Genomic DNA, 12,995 nt, shown 5'->3' with positions numbered 1-12,995 from the left:
GGTTTACTTCTGTATGTGCCATCAACTGTTGCATTTAAAAAAGCCACAAAGACCTATTACTACATGGGCTACAAAATTATCTCAATCAAATCTCAAAGTAGGAGACCTGGTAGCACTATTCTTCTGTTTGAATAATTCACCTGAATAAATGTCCTGTAAATTCTCACAAGTATCAAAGAATTAATTAAAAATCTAAGAGATGTACCCGAGCTTTAAAACTTCAGGTTTTGAGGCAGAGGAAAGGGAAGGGAAGGGGAGGGGAGGGGAGGGGAGGGGAGGGGAGGGGAGGGGAGGGGAGGGGAGGGAAGGGAAGGGAAGGGAAGGGAAGGGAAGGGAAGGGAAGGGAAGGAAAGGAGGAGAGAAAAGGAAAAAAAGGAAGGAAGGAAGGAAGGAAGGAAGGAAGGAAGGAAGGAAGGAAGGAAGGAAAGAAAGAGAAAGAAAGAAAAGGAAAGAAAGAAAGAAATACAGGGAAAGAAAGAAAGAAAGAGAGAGAGAGAGAAAGAGTGAAGGAAGTACAGAGAAAGAAAGAAAGAAAAAGAAAGAAGGAAAGAAAGAGAAGGAAATACAGGGAAAGAGAAAGAAAAGAAAGAAAGAGAAAGAAAGAAAAGGAAAGAGAGAAAGAAAGAAAGAAAGAAAGAAGAGAGAGACAGAGAGAAAAAGAGAGACGGGGAGAGGGGGAGAGAGAGAGAGAGAGAGAGAAAGAAAGAAAGAAAGAAAGAAAGAAAGAAAGAAAGAAAGAAAGAAAGAAAGAAAGAAAGAAGAGGGAGGGAAAGAAAGAAGAGGGAGGGAAAGAAAGAAAGAAAGAAAGAAACAAACAAACAAACAAACAAACAGTAAGGAAACAGTAAGGAAACGCCCTAACATAAAGACTGCCCCTTCTAGTTCTTCTGCCGAAGCTATAAATCCATCTGGAACCCAAGTCAATGAAAACAGTAGACTCCAGACTCTTTTTTGTTACTTGAGTCATAGCTATCCAAAAATATAACAGATTTTTCTCCATAAATGCCTCATTTTGCCAATTCCTGGGCAGTCCTCAAAAACCAAAAATACAAAACCCTCAAGAAGAGATAAAAGCACTGAAATAAAAGTGCTGTGATACAGCCTCAAAAAAAGAAAAAATGCAATTGGTTTCATTGATTTCCAGTTATGAGTAAAGCTGTACACCAAATCAGTCTTCTATTTTAACACAGGAATATTGGCCATATACGTCTCCCCCTAAATTAAAGGGCTCACTGAAAAGTATTATGAGTTTGCTAAGAAACAGGAATCCTCTGTGGTCTTCTAACAGGTGATCCTAAGTCCCCTCCCTTCCTGCTAGGGTGAACTCATCTCCCTGGTGAAGCCCCCTAACAGCTTTTTCAAAGTTAACATGAATGAAGTTGAAGAAACATTCCGAAAAGCTACAGAGACAGAACCAGACACAGACAACCCTCGTAACTAGACCTTCTACTGTAAATCCCGAATTTCATCCTGCACCCTATTCCCAGATTACTATTCTCTAAAATAGGATTTTATGCCATCTTCCCAGATAAATGTCCTTCAGTGCATTCCTATTGTTAAATCGGATCTAAGCCTCTATCTGCTTCTCATACGCTCCCATATAAAGTTCTATTATAAGGGCGCCTGGGTGGCTCAGTTGGTTAAGCATGTGACTTGGGCTCAGATCATGATCTCGCATTCATGGGTTCAAGCCCTGCACTGGGCTCTGTGCAGACAGCTCAGAGCCTGAAGCCTGCTTCAGATTTGGTGTCTCCTTCTCTCTCTGCCCCTCCCCTGCTTGCACTCTATCTCTGACTCTCAAAAAATAAAATAAAAAAAGCGTTAAGAAAAAATTAAAGTTCTATTATTATAGGCTTCACTTCTAGTTATTCCCAAACAGAACCTCTTCTTCATTTTAAAAAATAAAAATAAAAATTAAAAAAAAAATGCATTTGAGGGCTTATACAAAGTTCTTCTGCATTTATATCATATGTAAATTTTGAGATAGATACAGACAATTCAAATTTTAATTCATCTTTATAATAACCTTGAGGTATATTAACCTATATTAACAGATGAAAAATAATCGAAAAGCTCACAAAAGTTAACTCACCCCAAATCACAAAGTCAGAGGCATCACAATTCAAATGGCTATTTTATTCTTCACACCAGTGGCCTTCCCCTTGACAATGGCTTTGCTCCTATTTCCACTTTCATGCATCATTTGTTCCGCTTCTTTTCCTCTCTAACTAACCAAATCTTTACAATCTCTGGACCATCAGCTCACGTTTTACCTCTTCGAGGAAATTTATCCAGACTGGCAAAGCTTCCGACCATCTCTCTCCACACGAACATGTCCTCTGAGGCACATACCACATTGTGTGGCCCTGTGTGTACATGTGTGCGTGCGCACAGTAACAGAGTATTAAGTTCTGAGGACACTATGTCTCCAGGATTGAATTTCCAGCTATCTGCTTCTCCTTCTATAATCCCAACAGTTGCTACTTTACTATTAAACATGTCACGGGTATCTATAAATATCTGAGCAATAGTTCACATGCTTTCTTACATTTTAATAGAAAAGAGTACTTACAGCCTAACCAGATTGGTGAGTCCTCGAAATATGTCTGCATTCAGACATCCTATTCGATTGTTTGTCAGATCCCTAAGGAGAAAGGGGAAAGAAAAAATATCTTCAATGTGTTCTCTTGGTTAATGAAGATTTCATACATTCAATATTCAGGAACAGCACCCAGGTAACATACAAGATCTTTTCAGCATCTCTGAGAAGTTTACCTACCTCAAGTGAGTTAAGGGTAGCACTGAGAAAAACGAAGTCTTGCTTTCACTTATTTCTGGCACTTACAGACTACATGCTGTCTAATTATAGGTGCCCTCTGTATTTCAAGCATTTACTCCTATAAAATGACTCAAGATAAAACTGGAGTGGTAAAAAGGAGACTCCATCTACCTTACTGTCTGTGACAGAATTCCTTAGATGGCCTACACAGTTCACGACGCTGGAGAAGTTAGGGACAGAGCTCAGTCTCAGCGAACATCTAACAGACAATAAAGGGGCAAATAACCAAAATATTTGAACTTTTATTTCCTCAAGAATACCTGAAACTTACTGCTTTCTAATGTCATTCCTTAAACTTTACAGCTTTGCCTTCTCTATCTTACAGCAACTTTTGATAAAAGAATCTTAAGCCATTCAAAACTGAAACTTTATTTGCGCCTGCTGGGCTCCAGGACCCTGCTCCTCACAATGTTAAAGTGAAGTATTTAATCCTGTGGGACTTTTTTTATTCCAGCCGATTTTCCTTTCATTTCTGGGTTTTACTGTTTAAGAAAATTAGGCATCATTTTGTGAATTGTTGCTTAAGCAAGCATTTCTGGGCTCTATTCATTATCTTGTCTCTCTTCTGAGCTTTAACTGGTGTAATTACCACTGATTCTTTGGGAAACAATTTCATTATAGCTATACCTATTTAAAATAGTATTTAGGTATTGATAATGGGTTTCCATTTAGATGGAGAATCAGCCTGAGTGTGTTGATAAAGCAAAAGACAAACTGAATGGGTCTGGGTTTTACCTACTTTTGGTAGTTTATTCTTCAGAAAGCCACTTAATCTTCCTGATTCAAATTATCTATAAAATAAAGGCAAAGGCACGGTACACTTACAAAAACACTTTATGTGTGGCTGTCGAGGGAGATGCACAATTGAAATGAATGATTTAAGGCCTCATAAGAAGCAGTGCCTGTATCCATAAGCAACTAGCAAACGTTACTAACACAGAATATGTTTGTTTCTCATTGAGTTTCATACAGGATGCTCTCAGCCAGCAAACCGTATACCGTAAGTTCCATTACAAGTCAGCTGTTTGAAATTAAGAATGTATCTTCTAGTGGGAAGATTATTATAAATGGCAATTACCTTCCTGGGCAAGAACACAAGAGACTACTTAATGTGTAATGCAATAAAGAAATGCTCAGGCAATGCAGGGGGCAATATTAGTAATTAAATGCTACCAATCAAGAAACTTATTTATTGGGGCGCCTGGGTGGCGCAGTCGGTTAAGCGTCCGACTTCAGCCAGGTCACGATCTCGCGGTCCGTGAGTTCGAGCCCCGCGTCGGGCTCTGGGCTGATGGCTCGGAGCCTGGAGCCTGTTTCCGATTCTGTGTCTCCCTCTCTCTCTGCCCCTCCCCCGTTCATGCTCTGTCTCTCTGTCCCAAAAATAATAAATAAAAAATGTTGAAAAAAAAAAAAAAAAAAAAAGAAACTTATTTATTTATTTTGGACGGAAGTACTTGAGAAATTATTTACTAAAGGATAAAGAACTAGACAGAGAATCTAAGATATTCTGCATTATCCTTAAAACAGCCTGATGAGGGGCGCCTGGGTGGCGCAGTCGGTTAAGCGCCCAACTTCAGCCAGGTCACGATCTCGCGGTCCGTGAGTTCGAGCCCCGCGTCAGGCTCTGGGCTGATGGCTCGGAGCCTGGAGCCTGTTTCCGATTCTGTGTCTCCCTCTCTCTCTGCCCCTCCCCCGTTCATGCTCTGTCTCTCTCTGTCCCAAAAAAAAAAAAAAAAAAAAAAAAAAAAAACGTTGAAAAACAGCCTGATGAAACTGCTTTTTTATTCACAGTCAAGTTCCCTTCAATTCCCATCTCTACATGGAGATATTATTAGCATTTATCTTCCTAAAAAAGAGCTTCCCTCCCAAAAGGCTGGGATCCAGTGGTGTCAATCACAGAGGGAGAGAAGTTGTCTTATCTGGCAGTATGAGGTCACACCCCACCCGCAGAGGGGAAAAAAAAGCTGGAGGGAAAGCTATTCTAGAAGTTCTCCAACTTTAGCATCAGAATCGCCAGGAGGGAAAAATAAAACAAAGATGGTTCAGCCTCTGCCCCAATTTCTGATAGGGTGAGTCTAATACCAGCTCTCTCGCTTCCTACTTGAGGACTCCTGTTCCTACACCTGGATTCAAACTGACCCATCCAAACATGGTGTCCGTGTGCACCTGGTAAGAAGCACAAAGAAAGGGCCTCAGTAATAAAACAAGCGTATTAAGCTGCTGCTCCTCTCCCCAGTGACCGGTTTAGAGGTGCCTGCAGCCCTTCAATGGCCAAGTTCCACACCCTCGTCTGGGTCGGAACGGCTGAGTGCTAGAAGCTCTTGGAGCTACACTGTAGCTACTGCTCCAGCTCTCTGTAAGAAGATCCCAAGCCCACATCTAGGCTCCTGGTCGGTGTATATGATTCCACTAGTCTGCCAACCCCTCTAGGGATTCCTGAGTTACCTGTGTATCTCGGAGCTGGGCTCACTGTTGAGCACCCACAACAGACTCCATTTTTGTTTAACGGAACTGATGGTGGTCTCTGTCTCACCACCTGATCCACTGCTGTGCTCAGTTACTACTTTTACTGGGCTGGAAACCTAACTCTACACCTTGATCCTCTGCAACTCTGATGCCCCACGTAATGCCCCTCCCCTCCAATGCTTATCTTCCTTATCCAGAACTCCAGTCTCCATTAACACCACTGACCTACTCCAGAAGGGCCAGTTTTTCTGACTTGTCTCGTTAAAAAGCCTTAACTGGAAAATAATGGAGAGCAAAGTGCACGAGGAAGAAAACTGATCAGGGGCAAGACCTCCTCCAGACATCCCTGGGCGTCCTGAGTGCACGCATGGCTGATAAAAACAATGAACCACCATCTACGGCCCTCAACGAAAACCATGGTAATAAAATTTCCTCCTACAGAGTCTGACTGAGATTTTAAACAATTTTACAGAATGAAGAGAGAATCCTTTAACTCCTACTATGTTTCATCTTCCAGAATTCTGAACACTAAGAAACCCAAGAGAGGAGACTGAGAGGAAGGGTTTCAGAGGATACGTTTTAGACGAAAAAAAAATTTATGTGTAAAAGTAATTTTTTTAAATATGCAAAACTAGCATGGCCAACTCTTACAACTGGCTCTGACTGTAAAAAGGAACGAGTTTTGAATGAGAGAATGATAGATACCGAACGTCAAAAATATTGGGAGGGAAGGTCACTGCCAGCATTTAAGTCATGACATGATTCAACTAAGAACAAACAGAGCTGATTTTACTATACAAATAATATGGAAAACAAAGACATAAAAAAAAAAAAAAATGAACAGGCACCCTCAATACCTTAAAAATGTTAAATAATAAAAGAGTATGATAGGGGTGCCTGGCTGGCTCAGCCCGTAGAGGATGCAACTCCTGATCTCAGGGTTGTGAGTTCAAGACCCACATTTGGTATAGAGATTACTTAAAAATTAAATCTTAAAAAAAAATAAAATAAAAGAGTATGATAAAACCAAAAAGTCCTCCTAGCCCCACACTTTTTTTTTTTTTTTAATGTTTACTTATTTTTGAGACAGAGAGAGACAGAGCATGAATGGGGGAGGGGCAGAGAGAGAGGGAGACACAGAATCCAAAGCAGGCTCCAGGCTCTGAGTTGTCAGCACAGAGCCCGACGCGGGGCTCGAACTCACGGACTGCGAGATCATGACTGGAGCCGAAGTCGGACGCTCAACCGACTGAGCCACCCAGGCGCCCCCCCACACTTTTTTTTAATGTTTATTTTTATTCTGAGAGATAGAGAAAGTGCAGCAGGGGAGGACAGACAAGAGAGGGAGAGAGAGAGAATCCCAAGCAGGCTCTGTGCTGGCAGTGTAGACTGGGCGCGATCTCAACCGTGATGACCCAAAATCAAAGTCAGACCGAGCCACCCAGGCACTCCTAGCTCGCCCTGTCTGAAGAGATTCAGAGTTCTTTAATGTGGCAGGTCATCAAAAGCCTGCCAAACTTAATCCCTCCATGACCAGCCCAACTTCCAAAACTCATCTTTTCCTGCTATATACTTCATGCTCTGGCCAAAGAACTCAACCCCAAGAGACATATTCTCCCACATTGTCCATTCTGCTTAGAACACCCATTTTGTTATTCCTCAGTATGTATTATTCATCCCTCAGGAGCCAGGTCAAATCTGAAGGTCAACTGCTCCTGTGACAGGCCATTCCCCTCCCAGGTGGCCGCTCCTGTCATTGGTGGATTATTATTGCTATAACTTTATCTGTGACAGCTCACATGTGCCTGTGTTAGGGTATATTTTCATTGTCTAGTTGCCCCCAAGAGTCTGTGAGCTCTTCCCAGGAAGTCAGACCATGGTAAGCAGCCAGTACTTAATAATAATTAAGCTCACATGCTCAAATATGAGCTCACAGGGCAGCTGTGAAAACAGCAAAATAAGGGGTGAGGGGGGTTATTTAGCCTCAAAAGTACTAAAAACCTGCTCTGTAGGTTTTGAAATAATAATACACAGATAAAATATACATGCTAATAGTAAGACTTTGAATCATTAATAGAAAGGGGACTCAACTGATATTGATATACAACAGATGGAGCTTGAATGCAGTTATAACTTAAAATCCTTCCTTCACATATTACATATTATGATCATTGGCAAAGCCAGTAATCATTTTATTAGCATATGAAGGACACAACCATCTCCCATGAAACAAATCAAATTACTGTACAAATTAACCACTTTTTACACGACGTCTATTATCTTTTCTCCCACCAACCCCCCCAATCACGGTCCTGGCTAGTTAACTAAAAATTGTTAAAAACCCACCTTTTTTAATCATGGTAAAGCTTAAAGTAGGTCAACAGTTACTTTAAAAAGAAGAATTTAAATTCATAGGCAAACAATTCAAATACTTACAATCTTTTTAGCGATGACAGTCCCCAAAAGGCACCTGGATCTATGCTACTTATAAGATTGTTTCGGAGGTCCCTGTTAGAAATAAAAGTTATTCATGTATCAGCACTGCAACAAATAGTTAGGCAAACTACACTTACCTGCTATACAGAAAACAACAATGGGAGGAAATTAACGCCAAAAAGGTTAACCTCAGCAGTAAGGAGTAGAGCCAGAATTCAAATTCAAGAAATCTGGTTCCAATATCACTTTTTTGGTGAATACAATAAAGGCATATGTCAAAAAAAGATATGTATGTCCTTACTACTATTCAAATTCAAAGTTATGGCTAAGCTACAATCCTATACATTATTTCTACAATTTCTTCCTTAGTATGCTATACTTCAGTTATCGAAAGAAATCAGAGATTATATGTGGGAACATAATTAAACTTAATTTTTAAAAACCATTTTCAAAAATACACGCTCTAACGTTCGTGTCATTTGGTTTTTCAGATTTTTCCCTCCCTGAGCTTCTATGGTTAGGATTCCTGTAAAATAAAAATGTGATAATTCACAATATGTATCTCAAAGCAAAGATCCACCAGCCCCCAAGGCAATGAATGGCAGCTGATGGCATGCACAATTTACTCCCAGGGTCAAGTGCACAGCCACGCCATGCCAGCGCATCGCCACTGGGGGGCCGGTGGTGAACGCCACAGCCACATCCCTCCACCCGAGGGGATCTGAGCCACCTGCTAATAAGGCTGCTGCTCTCCAGTGGGTGCCTGGGCCCAGCTGGGGACTCAAGTTGCCCCCTACAGATGTTCACACCGACCTCAAAGACAGCTGACAGTCAACTACAGGAGGACTTAGAAAAGCAGAAGAGCAGCCCATTTTTCCTGACCACATTCCTGCCAGTGGCCGGCCCACACTGGAGCTTTGCCAGACCCTCGAGCCAGACTCACTCATAACCTTGCCCACTGAAGTCCCAAGTGGTTTCCAGTCATCTCTCAGGGCGCCGGATGTCAGACTAAGGACAGAAACTCTCTGCAACTTCTCCCGCCCTTCCCTTCTTCCTTCTTCCCCTAACAATGGCAACACTACCCTTTGCACATGTGACACAATTATACGTGGCACAGGGATGCACACAGAGTTAGGGAAACAAGACAGAAATGCAGAGCAACACCAAGATAAAACCTAGCAGGGCAGGTGCCACCTCAAAGGATCCTTCAGTCCCTTACTTACTGGAAATTTAAAAGGCCTTCCTGAAGTAGATCTTGGACCACTGGTGCCACCTGTTATCATGACACTGAGGTGACGGGTCTCTGGGATCTTTATGACTATTGCTCCATCATGGGGTTTTAGCCTGAGCCCAGGCAGTCTATAAATTACAGGAGAACCCTATGTTTGACTTTCCAAACTGCTCTAACTCAGAAAGCGTGTGACTTCCCTTGCCTACTTGTGTTTAAGAAAAGACCCCCGAGGAAGTCTTACTGTATGTAGTGAACGCTGAGCCACGGATTTTCTTCCATCCAGTGAAGGAAGGCACATTCAATTTCACTGTCCCATCAGCTAATGAAAACTGGTATCTGGCCTGCTTCATAACATGCTGGGTTTTTTTTTTCCAACAGCTCATTCCAACTATTGCCACATACCAGTTACAAAGCTGGGGTTAGTTTCTGAACAGGTTTTCTGGAAATTTCACAAAAACATCCTGATAAGACTGGCCCTATGCACAACATGGTAGGAGTCATTCACTTACTCTAAGCCCGCCATTCTTGTTTTTTTTTTTTTTTTTTAAATGTTTATTTTTGAGAGAGACAGAGTGTAAGCCAGGGAGGGGTAGAGAGAGGGGGAGACAGAATCCAAAGCAGGCTCCAGGCTCCGAGCTGTCAGCACAGAGCCCAATGCGGGGCTCGAACTCACAAGCCATGAGATCATGACCTGAGCTGAAGTCAGATGCTTAACCGACTGAGCCACCCACTGGCCCCAAAGTCCGCCATTCTTGATACGTCGCTGACACTGGCCTCCCACACTCTCCATGCTGTTTAATATGGGGTGACAGACACTGACCAGAAACTCTCAGTAACGCTTCTCTGGAAGTGCAGTCTGTGAATTCTGGGAGCAGCATGCTCTCCAGCAAATCCTGTTCTGCCTTTCTTGGGTCTTAACTCCCATTGTAACACATCAGGTACTCTTCTGGAGGAACAGTTTCAATTCTACCCTCCTCCCCAAATCAGAGCCAGGTTTTTCTAACTAAAACTGAACCACCACCACCACCCCAGTAATCCGCAATCTTTTTAATTTATTTATTTATTTATTTTTAAATCTATTCATTTTAGAGAGACAGAGTGCAAGCAGGAGAGGGGCAGAGAGGGAGGGAGACATGGAATCCAAAGCAGGCTCTGAGCTCTGAGCTGTCAGCACAGAGTATAATGCAGGGCTCGAACTCCTGAACTGTGAGATTACAACCTGAGCTGAAGCCGGATGCTTAACTGACTGAGCCACCCAGGCACCCCTGCAATCCCTTTTTAAAAAATAACTATTACACATAAAATCTATGCTTGGATTACCATTACTAAGTAAGAGTATTTCATTAATCAGAGCTCAGACGTTATATTCCACAAGAAAACTGCTTTGCCAAAGCAGGCAGCTGACCTTTTTGGTTTTTGGCACCATAGCCTCAAAGATATTTTTTTTGTAAATAAAGTAACCCAAAGTATCTGAAAAGGCCAGGTAGCTTCACAAAATGTAACTGGATGATAATAAAAGTTTCAAAAGATATTCAGGTCAATTCACGAATCCTACCCTTTTCTGGAACTACCAACCAGCTTTTAGGTCCTCTAAACTAGGAGTGAAAAAGAGGTCTTTGGTGCAACGATTTCCACAGAAAATCAGGGAGAGAATAAGTTCCAACTACAAACGCCATGCCCCCAGCATCCCTTATCCCCAAACTCCTGCCCAGGGCAGACAGGTACTAAGGCAGATTGTGACAGCAGGGTCCAGACCTGTACCTCCCCCGACACGCCTCTCTGCCCTGTGGGCTCTCTCCTGGCTAGCTCCTAAGGGCCACTCCAGGGAAGTCAGAAGTGAAGGGTGTGACTGGCCCGAGAAGAGCTCCTGCCCCATGAGAGAGGCAAGTGGAAGAATCCTCTGCCTCCAGGGGGATGAGGGTGACGTGTGTCCGTGCAGCTCCCAGCGTTCCGGGTCCAGGCTCAGTTCCCTGCAACAAAGCTGCTCACAAAGGCACCAGGCGTTGGCTTCCTCCCTTCCCTCCCTAATTTGTGAGCTTTCTGGGACCACCTCTCAAATAAACCACCTGAACTCAAACTTCATCTCAGGACCAGCTTCTGGGGAAACTCAGGTTAAGATACTGGCCCAATGGGAGCACCAGGGAGGCTGAGTCAGTTAAGTGTCTGACTTGATCTCAGCTCAGGTTATGATCTCACGGTTTGTGGGTTCGAGCCCCCCATCGGGCTCTGTGCTGATGACACGGAGCTTGCTTGGGATCTGTGTCTCCCTCTCCCTCTCTGCCCCTCCCCAGCTTGTGCTCTTTCTCTCTCTCTCTCTGAAAATAAATTAATTGACTAAAAAAAAAAAAAAAAAAAAGATACTGGCCCAGTAATGTGAAACCCACCAGTACTCTCGGCCAAGTGTTAACATCAGTGCAGAAACCTAAGGAGACACTCTACCCATCTGCTCCATTTTGAGGGCACACAGCAGAAAAGGAAAGACTTAGTCATTCAAAAATTCAAAAACTTAAGTTAAAAGAAAAAACATAAAATTCATTCCTAAGGAAAAAGGAATTCAAAAACTTTGGAGTAGATGGAGGTGAGAAAGGAGAGCTAGCATGAAAGGTTCCGGAATTTAACAATGAGAACTCAAACTATGACTGCTATCAATCATTTAATGTTTAGTCATTGTGCTAAACATTTTTTTGGTTTTTGGTTTTTTAGGTTTTTTTTAGTTTTGGTTTTTCGGGTTTGTTTTGTTTTGTTTTGTTTTGTTTTTTTGCTGCCTTCTCCCTTGCTCTTCTCACAGACCTACTTCTTTCACACACCATATAGGACGGACAGTGCCCCAGAGCCCCCAATACCACCCTTCCAGGTATGGCATTTGATCAACCTCCATCCAGATTCTTCAAACACTGTGGTCTCAGTAAATGGTATGATTACATGACCCTGGTCCAACTAAACCTAGGGCCTGGGGTAGGGAGGAAGAGACAGACGGGGGTTGGGAATGGCCATTTGCAGTGGTTTGATTAGAGGTCAAGAGGTAACCTTAGAGCCCTCTTGCTTCTATGATATAAGAGCCTGGCTAGGGGGTGCCTGGGTGACTCAGTCAACAGAGCACACAACTCTTGATCTCAGTGTCTTAAGTTCAAGCCCCATTTGGGCATTGAGACTATTTAAAAAAAAAAAAAAAAAAAAAAGTAAAGAAGAGCCTGTCTAATGAAGCCAAAAGATAGGAAAAGAGAATTAATGCTGAGCCCCTGGATCCAGTTAAGCCTGAAGTCCAGCTCTAACTCTCTGGGCTCCTCAGTTACACAAGTCACTAATTTCAGCAAGTTGTTGTCTGTCACCTGTCATCCCATTAAGAATTCACAACCAATCCTAGGACACACGACTGTTGCTACACGTCTGTTGCTACAGCAAAAAAGATTATGAAATCAGGCCAAGATCTTGGTATTAATAAGTGGCCAAGCCAGAATTCAGGATTTAAACACATCTTTCTCATTGATACAGTGCAGATTTTCTAAAGGAACTGAGTTAATTTACACCTAGAGCAAGAGGGAGACATATAAAGCAAACATGCCAAAAAGTTGATAATGGTTAAATCAAGGTGCTGGACATAATGTTCCTTCAAATTCTGGGTTTGATAAATTTTATAATACGAAAAAAAGTTATCAGATGTGCTATCGTCCAGCCTTCCAATGACGCACAGAGCCATGCACCTCTCTCTCCTCCTCTCCACTGTGACCCCCACACAGTTCCGGCTGGTGCCCTGGTTTCTCTCATCCACTCTCCATTTAAAGTGATCTTCCTAAGCATAAACCTGAATGTGTCTCTGTGCTGGAGAAAACATCTGAAAGCTCTAGTTCTCTCAGAATGAAGTCCAAACTCTTTAACTTCCAAGGTCCTCCATGGCCCTGGCCCTCTTTCTTTCCTACCCTAACTCTGACTTCCCATGCTGTCCCAGACGTTGCTTTAACCCTCATCTGGCCTCTCTCTCTTCATATTACTAGTCATATTTCAAGATGTTTCTATGAAGAGTCC

At 42.6% G+C, this 12,995-nt stretch overlaps 1 protein-coding gene across 3 annotated transcripts in view; it reads right to left on the bottom strand.

Moving 5' to 3' along the window:
• Window positions 1-12,995, bottom strand: part of ADGRA3 (adhesion G protein-coupled receptor A3) — a 133,994-nt gene that overhangs the window by 78,436 nt on the left and 42,563 nt on the right. For 2 of the 3 annotated variants that reach the window (XM_058722965.1, XM_058722963.1), the window contains exons 3-4: window positions 7,742-7,813; window positions 2,573-2,644 (exon numbers count right to left, since the gene is read on the bottom strand). In XM_058722965.1, the coding sequence (XP_058578948.1) occupies window positions 2,573-2,644; window positions 7,742-7,813 (144 nt within the window). The remainder of the gene's footprint in view (window positions 1-2,572; window positions 2,645-7,741; window positions 7,814-12,995) is intronic. The other variant, XM_058722964.1, reaches the window with a different exon arrangement.

Source organism: Neofelis nebulosa, chromosome 3 (genome assembly GCF_028018385.1).
Source record: "Neofelis nebulosa isolate mNeoNeb1 chromosome 3, mNeoNeb1.pri, whole genome shotgun sequence".
Taxonomy (NCBI): domain Eukaryota; kingdom Metazoa; phylum Chordata; class Mammalia; order Carnivora; family Felidae; genus Neofelis; species Neofelis nebulosa.
Note: the sequence above shows the minus strand (reverse complement) of the source record. Positions and strands in the feature narration are given on the sequence as shown.